The sequence below is a fragment of the Entelurus aequoreus genome, linkage group LG23 (genome assembly GCF_033978785.1).
Source record: "Entelurus aequoreus isolate RoL-2023_Sb linkage group LG23, RoL_Eaeq_v1.1, whole genome shotgun sequence".
NCBI lineage: Eukaryota > Metazoa > Chordata > Actinopteri > Syngnathiformes > Syngnathidae > Entelurus > Entelurus aequoreus.
In genome coordinates this window covers 22,219,315-22,228,809 of record NC_084753.1, presented here as the reverse complement: position 1 = coordinate 22,228,809, position 9,495 = coordinate 22,219,315, and the positions used below count along the sequence as shown (strand labels likewise).

The window sequence follows — 9,495 nt, the reverse complement described above, 5'->3', positions numbered from 1 at the left end:
AAAATTGGTGTAGTAGATAGCAAGTTATGTATGAAGTGTCGGGCAGCCGAGGCAACTCTTGTTCATTTATTGTGGGCATGTCAGAGAATAAAAGAGTTATGGTTGAAAACAACAAAAGAAGCAATCACAGTCCTTAATATAAATATCCCAATGACACTGCAAACTTGTATTCTTGGGGATCTCCATCAATTTAGTAATGTGTCATAAATGAGTAAAAATGCATTTCTTTCAATATGCATAATAACAAAAAGGGTAATATTAAAAAAAATTGATAGATGTTGATAGTTCAACTCATACTGACTGGTACACACAAGCTATGGAGATGATATCAGTAGAAAAAACTGCATTTAGTTTAGATAATAATGAGTCATATAATGGAATATGGGATCCATTATTTAAATTTGTTTTAACTATTAAATGAACCAAAATATGACTTATATCATTGTGGAAAATATTGGACACAATGTATTATCATTAAATACATTTAATTTTATGAGATGCGATGCAAGTGTAAGCCACTGTGACACTATTGTTCTTTTTTTCTTTTTTATTAATGTTTGTAATGATAATATCAATGAGGGATTTTTAATCACTGTTATGTTGAAATTGTTACTAATATTGATACTGTTGTTGATAATATTCATTTTTTTCTCACTACTTTTAGATTGTTCCGTGTCATGTTTGTGTGTCCCCAATTGCTCTGTTTATTGCTATTCTGAATGTTGCTGGGTCGGGTTTGGTTTTGAAATTGTATTGCATTATTATGGTATTGTTGTGTATTGTTTTCATTAAAAAAAAATAAAAGCTAAAAAAATCGTTTTTGAATCGAGAATCGTGTTGAATTGAAAAAAAATAGATTTTGAATCGAATCGTGACCCCAAGAATCGATTTTGAATCGAATCGTGGGACACCCAAAGATTCAACTAATCGATTAAATCGATTAAAATCGATTATAAAAATAGTTGCCGATTAATTTAGTCATCGATTCGTTGGATCTATGCTATGCGCATGCGCAGAGGCTTTTAAAAAAAAAAAAAAAAACTTTTTTTTTTTTTTTAAATAAACCTTTATTTATAAACTGCAACATGTACAAACAGCTGAGAAACAATAATCAAAATAAGTATGGTGCCAGTATGCTGTTTTTTTTCAATAAAATACTGGAAAGGATAGAAATGTAGTTTGTCTCTTTTATCCGATTATCAATCGATTAATCGAAGTAATAATCGACAAATTAATCGATTATCAAATTAATCGTTAGTTGCAGCCCTACTATATATATATATATATATATATATATATATATATATATATATATAAAGTAGGCAAAAAAGGTTGGGACATTAAAATGATGTCATCACCTGAGGCGTTCCCAGAGGTGACAGTGCCACTGCTGTCCTTGATGAAACACGACTTGAGCTTCGACATGCTCTCAAGGTTGCTGCCATGGCGAGGAAACTCATCCACCGTCACTTCCAATGGACCTAAAGAGGGAAGGAAAAGAAAATTGTCGATAACCACAAAGTATGCCACCAGGTATCTTTTGGATTTTTTTTGTGGGCAAAAATATAATGAATGTGATCGCTCTTCCAGCCAGTTAATATTAACAGCCACCGTAAATAATATAAACGAATGACTGAAATGAATCCACTACAAGCTCCAGAAGTGCCCCACTACTGAGGAGCAGTGGAAGTGTGTACCTTTCCGAGACGGAACCACCACTGGAACAATCTCTTGCTGGAAGTATCCTGCTTTCTGTGCAGCCTCTGCTTTGTTCTGCGAGCCCAGAGCAAACATGTCCTGCGCCTCTCGACTGATGCCCCACTGCTTGGCCACATTTTCCGCTGAGGAAAATAAATAAATCATTGTTTAATGACTTCCATGTTTCATCACAACAATCGCACACCTGTGATGCCCATGTGGTAGCCGTGGAAGGCGTCCGTCAGGGCGTCGGCCACCATGGAGTCCTGGAGGGAGGCGTCGCCCATTCTTACTCCTGCTCTCATGTGCAGCATGTGAGGAGCCTGAGAAAAAATACTTTATTTTATATCAAAATCAAGAATTATTTCATTTACATTAGTACCATTTATCCAAAAAATATAGTGTTTTTGTTTCAGATATACCAAACATGTTACATTAAGGACATGCATATTTTAAAAAAAAAGTATATTAATGAGTAAAAATAGCACAGGTTCAACAGAACAGTTCAAATAATTTTTCCTGGTCTTGTTGTTAGGCCGAATTCAAGGAGAACAACAATGTTTACGTGTATAAAAAATATTGTTACAGACTTTTAAGACCAATTAGTGTTCATTTGTATTCATTTTGCATATGACAGCATAGATGCTATTCATTAGAGGTGGGAATCTTTACGCTGCTGACGTACATACGACTTATACGTTCAGCGTTGGCCTAAAAAGCGTCTTTACAAAAATATTTGTAAAATGTTATTTACAAAATTCACAGAATGTTAATCTAATAAAAGATTATACAGCAACTCCAACCCAAACCCAGCGTTACAATACTCAGAAATTGAGAGCAGTTAAGACAGGGCAAAGTGTGGCACATCATTCTAAAAATAGTAAAACAATTTTTTTTTAAATTATTTTTATCAATTGTCTAAAATTATTGAAACGATTTAGTATCGGAATAAATAAAAAGCACGATCTGATTGTGTAAGACAGGGGTGCTCATTACGTCGATCGCGAGCTACCGGTCGATCACGGAGGGTGTGTCAGTCGATCGCCAGCCAGGCATTAAAAAAATAGTCCTAAAAATGACCGATCATAAATCTTCACTATGACGTCACTTTCGTCACTTGATTGACATTCACGGAACCCGAGGGTCTTCTGAGATGACGCTGGCTGCTGCCAGCTCATTATTAAGAAAAAATTACCGACAAGAAGGCGAGAAACACTTTTTGTTTCAACAGACTCTGGCGCCGTACCTGTCGTCAAAACTCCAAAGACCGACTGCACAGTTGCACAATAAAAGCTCAGCTTCATCCTGCCTGCGCTAACAACATAAGAGTCTCAGAAAGCTGGCGTGCACACGCTAGCAAGCTACGGAGTTTGCCGCCAATGTATTTCTTGTAAAGTGTATACAAAAGAGTACGGAAGCTGGACAAATAAGATGCCAAAAACCAACCACTTTCATGTGGTATTGGACAGAAATGAGGACTTTTTTTCTCCTCCATTTGAAAATGCGGACGTTATCAGCACTACTGTCTGATTCCTATCAAAGCAAGTCATCAGAATCAGATGACCAACTTATATTCTTGTCTTCATGAAAGAAAGGAATCTATATGTGTTAAACATGCTTATATTATCTTTAAACACCTTTAACTTGTAAACAATATTAACTGTGTGTGTTAAACATGTTTGTATTATCTTTAAACACCTTTAACTTGTTAACAATATTAACTATATGTGTTAAACATGCTAGCATTATCTTTAAACACCTTTAACTTGTTAACAATATTAACTATATGTGTTAAACATGCGTGTATTATCATTAAACACCTTTAACTTGTTAACAATATTAACTATATGTGTTAAACATGCTTGCATTATCTTTAAACACCTTTAACTTGTTAACAATATTAACTATATGTATTAAACATTCTTGTATTATCATTAAACACATTTAATTTATTAACAATATTAACTATATGTGTTAAACATGCTTGTATTATCTTTAAACACCTTTAACTTGTTAACAATATTAACTATATGTGTTAAACATGCTTGTATTATCTTTAAACACCTTTAACTTGTTAACAATATAAACTATATGTGTTAAACATGCTTGCATTATCTTTAAAGGCCTACTGAAATGATTTTTTAAAATTTAAACGGGGATAGCAGATCCATTCTATGTGTCATACTTGATCATTTCGCGATATTGCCATATTTTTGCTGAAAGGATTTAGTAGAGAACATCGACGATAAAGTTGCAACTTTTGCTCGCTGATAAAAAAAAGCCTTGCCTGTACCGGAAGTAGCGTGACGTCACCGAAGGAAGGACTTCTCACAATTCCCCATTGTTTACAATGGAGCGAGAGAGATTCGGACCGAGAAAGCGACGATTACCCCATTAATTTGAGCGAGGATGAAAGATTTGTGGATGAGGTACGTTAGAGTGAAGGACTAGAATGCAGTGCAAGACATATCTTTTTTCGCTCTGACCGTAACTTAGGTACAAGCTGGCTCATTGGATTCCACACTTTCTCCTTTTTCTATTGTGGATCACGGATTTGTATTTTAAACCACCTCGGATACTATATCCTCTTGAAAATGAGAGTCGAGAACGCGAAATGGACATTCACAGTGACTTTTATCTCCACGACAATACATCGGCGAAACACTTTAGCTACGAGCTATCGTGATAGCATCGTGCTTAACTGCATATAGAAACAAAAGAAATAAATCCCTGACTGGAAGGATAGATAGAAAATCAACAATACTATTAAACCATGGACAGGTAACTACACGGTTAATGCTTTCCATGCTGGCGAAGGTTAACAATGCTGTTGTTAACGACACCATTGAAGCTAACTTAGCAACCGGATCTTACAGAGCTATGCTAAAAACATTAGCGCTCCACCTACGCCAGCCAGCCCTCATCTGCTCATCAACACCCGTGCTCACCTGCGTTCCAGCGATCGACGGTGCGACGAAGGACTTCACCCGATCACAGATGCGGTTGGCGGCCCGGAGATGGAGGAAGTTAAGGTGAGTTTGGCGGCTAGCGCGTCTGCTATCCATCTCTTAGTCCTCCTGGTTGTGTTGCTGTAGTCCGCCGCTAATACACCGATCCCACTTACAACTTTCTTATTTGCAGTCTCCATTGTTCATTAAACAAATTGCAAAAGATTCACCAACACAGATGTCCAGAATACTGTGGAATTTTGAGATGAAATCAGAGTTTTTTGTATAGGATTCAATGGGTCCGTATACTTCCGTACCAACCCTTGACGTCACGCGCATACGTCAGCATAAAAAAACGTTTTCAACCGGAAGTGTGGCGGGAAATTTAAAATTGCACTTTATAAGTTAACCCGGCCGTATTGGCATGTGTTGCAATGTTAAGATTTCATCATTGATATATAAATTATCAGACTGCGTGGTCGGTAGTAGTGGGTTTCAGTAGGCCTTTAACTATATGTATTAAACATTCTTGTATTATCATTAAACACCTTTATTTTTTTAACAATATTAACTATATGTGTTAAACATGCTTGCATTATCATTAAACACCTTTAACTTGTTAACAAAAACATATATTTCATAAATAAGCACATATAAATTATATACTGTATATGAATGAGGTAGATCCCCGCGACTTGATCAATTGAAAAGTAGCTTGCCTGTAGAAAAAGTGTGAGCACCCCTGGTGGAAGAGCTCACCTACTTTTCACAGAAGAGGAAACAGCGCCTTCTAGTGGCTACAGTACACACGGAAAGGTGGCGGCAGCACCAAATGTGCTTTTTGAGCACTGCTCAATGCCACCAAGTTTAAATGTGATCATCCTTATTTATATATACTCATATTTAATATTTGTTAGCATTAACACATTTTCCAAAGTTTTTTGGGGCGAGTTAATGAATTATTTGCTTCTTTGTCGCTCTTTCTACTAGGGTTGTACGGTAATAATATAGTACCGCGATACTAATGAATCATATTCGGTACTATACCGCCTCTAAAAATGTATGTTTATAAACTCAGGAAATATGTCCCTGGACACATGAGGACTTTGAATATGACCAATGTATGATCCTGTAACTACTTGGTATCGGATTGATTACCCAAATTTGTGGTATCATCCAAAACTAATGTAAAGTATCAAACAACAGAAGAATAAGTGATTATTACATTTTAACAGAAGTGTAGATAGAACATGTTAAAAGAGAAAGGAAGCAGATATTAACAGTAAATGAACAAGTAGATTAATGATTCATTTAATTAAAAAAAATAATGACAAATTTGTGGTATCATCCAAAACTAATGTAAAGTATCAAACAACAGAAGAATAACTGATTATTACATTTTAACAGAAGTGTATATAGAACATGTTAAAAGAGAAAGGAAGCAGATATTAACAGTAAATTAACAAGTAGATTAATGATTAATTTTATACTTGTCCTTAATAATGTTGACAAAATAATAGAATGATAAATGACACAATATGTTACTGCATATGTCAGCAGCTAAATTATGAGCCTTTGTTTGTTTACTTACTAATAAAAGAAAAGTTGTCTTGTATGTTCACTATTTTATTTAAGGACAAACTTGCAATAAGAAACATATGTTTCATTTGCTGTAAGATTTTTTGTTAAAATAACGCCAATATTAAAAATTTTTGTGGTCCTCTTTATTTAGAAAAGTATCAAAGTACCGAAAAGTATCAAAATATATTTTGGTATCGGTACCAAACTATTGGTACAACACTAGTTTCAACAATATATCAATTTATTATATACTACTTATAACATTTATAAAATATATTCATAAAATATCTGAGGTTTCATAACGTCATCATATTTTCTATATCGTAAGGAATTAACTCACTTCAAAAGAGAAATGTCAGGCGGTCTTACCCTGCTCATACTTTCCATGCCGCCCGCCACCACCACAGTGGACTCCCCAGTCTGGATGGACTGGGCCGCCAGACAAACCGCTTTCAGCCCAGAGCCACACACCATCTGGCAACTCCACGCTGGCACCGAATAGGGGATGCCTGCTCCGACACTGGCCTGACGCGCCGGGTTCTGACCATGACCTGGCACACACAACATCAAATGAAAAATAAATACAAGTGACTTAAAGGCCTACTGAAAGCCACTACTACCGACCACACAGTCTGATAGTTTATATATCAATGATGAAATCTTAACATTGCAACACATGCCAATACGGCCGGGTTAACTTATAAAGTGACATTTAAAACTTCCCGGGAAATATCCGGCTGAAACATCGCGGTATGATGACGTATGCGCGTGACGAAGTCCGAGTAACGGAAGTTATGGTACCCCATAGAATCCTATACAAAAAGCTCTGTTTTCATTTCATAATTCCACAGTATTCTGGACATCTTTTGCAATTTTTTTAATGAACAATGAAGGCTGCAAAGAAGACAGTTGTAGGTGGGATCAGTGTATTAGCAGCGGACTACAGCAACACAACCAGGAGGACTTTGTTGGAGTGCTAGCCGCGCTAGCCACCGACCTCACCTTGACTTCCTACGTCTCCGGGCCGCCAAACGCATCGGGTGAAGTCCTTCGTCCTTCTGCCGATCGCTGGAACGCAGGTGAGCACGGGTGTTGATGAGCAAATGAGGGCTGGCTGGCGTAGGTGGGGAGCTAATGTTTTTAGCATAGCTCTGTGCAGTCCGGTTGCTAAGTTAGCTTCAATGGCGTCGTTAGCACAGCATTGTTAACCTTCGCCAGCCTGGAAAGCATTAACCGTGTATTTACATGTCCACGGTTTAATAGTATTGTTGATTTTCTATCTATCCTTCCAGTCAGGGGTTTATTTCTTTTGTTTCTATATGCAGTTAAAGCAAGATGCTATCACGTTAGCTCGTAGCTAAAGCATTTCGCCGATGTATTGTCGTGGAGATAAAAGGCACTGAATGTCCATTTTGCGTTCTCGACTCTCATTTTCAAGAGGATATAGTATCCGAGGTGGTTTAAAATACAAATCTGTGATCTACAATAGAAAAAGGAGAGTGTGGAATCCAATGAGCCAGCTTGTACCTAAGTTACGGTCAGAGCGAAAAAAGATACGTCCATCGCTGCCTCTCAAGTCATTCACTGTAACGTTCCTCATCTACGAATCTTTCATCCTCGCTCAAATTAATGGGGTAATCATCACTTTCTCGGTCCGAATCTCTCTCGCTCCATTGTAAACAACGGGGAATTGTGAGGAATCCTAGCTCCTGTGACGTCACGCTACTTCCGGTACAGGCAAGGCTTTTTTTTTATCAGCAAGGAAAAGTTGCGAACTTTATCGTCGATTTTCTCTACTAAATCCTTTCAGCAAAAATATGGCAATATCGCGAAATGATCAAGTATGACACATAGAATGGATCTGCTATTCCTGTTTAAATTTAAAAAAATAATTTCAGTAGGCCTTTAAATTGTTTTTTATTTGTGAGATGTTGGACATCCATATCAACATTACCTGCCGTCAGGACGTGGCCCATGATGACTTCGGACACGTGCTCCGGCATCACTTCCGCCCGCTTTAGGACATCTTTAATCACCACTGAACACAAGTCGTGCAAAGGTACCGTGGACAAAGAACCATTTAAGGACCCTGAGGAGAAAAAGAAGACCAACACATAAACAAACTATTCACGCTTATAACTATGGACAATTTAGAGTCTCCAATTAACATAACATGCATGTTTTGGGAGTGTGGGAGGAACTTGGTACCTGGAAAACGCGATATTTATTTTTGTTTAAATTTGGAAATCATTTATTTGATTAATCACAGAGAAAATATTCATAAATTACACTTATCGTTACGCAACACTTCCAATATCGTGCATATAGTGAGCAGCCAATCAAATGAGGGCTCTTTGCGTGCCACGATGTCAACCAACCAATCACAGCGCTCGAACTCGTCCCGGACAAAAATGCCAACCAATAGGAGATGAGCATGGGGGAACGTCATGAAATCACTCAATAACACAAATCGGCTGATATAAGATAGCTAATTTCCAATAGTTCTACGCACGTCTTACATGATTTAACTTGTCTATAGAATGGATACATCATCGAGCAAAAGGGAGAGAACGACGACCCATGGTTTAGCTGCCAAAAAGACGATGTAGAATCTTGAAACGAGAAGCTAATCAAATTTGCAATGTGGGCTCACTTTCGTGGCGCTATGAAAAATTAGCCAATGACAGCCCTCGACCTACACTGACAGACGTATTAACCAATAGGAAGCCAGCATATAACGTCATTAAACTACTGACTGGTGATTCAATTACAAATCCCAATTTAGGCTAAAAGGAAGACAGTTCAATACCAAAATAAATATTTCCAAATCAAAAAGTTACAGGTAAAAAAAAGACGTCATGTGAACGATGAACCACATTTCAGCGAGATTGACGCGGAAAAAAAGCTGCGCGACAAACAAATTAAGTTGTGTTTTTCTGAATGAACGTGGTGGTAAATGTGTTTCCACTTTACCAATTGGTGTCCGTGCGGCAGAAACGATGACAACAGGATTTGAGTTCATGTTTGCTGATATTCCGCTGCTGTTTGTTGCTGCTGCTGAGCTCCTTTCCTGCTGTGTGCAAAGTACTGCAGGTCTTGTTTCACACTCACTCGCTCACCGGTGCTTGAGTGTAGCACGCTAGCGCCACTTTGTGTCCTGGAGGAACAACTTGCAAGCCTCATTTACACACCCCAAGTGATTTTTTTCCCTTTTTAAATATTTCATTATTTCCCTTAGCTGTTTTTAAATGCTTCTAAGCTGCATTCA

General features: G+C 37.4%; 1 protein-coding gene across 1 annotated transcript in view; it reads right to left on the bottom strand.

The window, feature by feature from the left end:
• The window catches only part of acat2 (acetyl-CoA acetyltransferase 2), a 19,989-nt gene extending 10,631 nt beyond the window's left edge, over positions 1 to 9,358 (bottom strand). Inside the window, exons 1-6 of the mRNA XM_062034798.1 lie at positions 9,201 to 9,358; positions 8,182 to 8,316; positions 6,597 to 6,778; positions 1,904 to 2,021; positions 1,698 to 1,841; positions 1,359 to 1,481 (exon numbers count right to left, since the gene is read on the bottom strand). Of these exons, the coding sequence (XP_061890782.1) occupies positions 1,359 to 1,481; positions 1,698 to 1,841; positions 1,904 to 2,021; positions 6,597 to 6,778; positions 8,182 to 8,316; positions 9,201 to 9,249 (751 nt within the window). The 5' untranslated portion in view covers positions 9,250 to 9,358. The remainder of the gene's footprint in view (positions 1 to 1,358; positions 1,482 to 1,697; positions 1,842 to 1,903; positions 2,022 to 6,596; positions 6,779 to 8,181; positions 8,317 to 9,200) is intronic.
• Between the last annotated feature and the right edge of the window lie 137 nt (positions 9,359 to 9,495).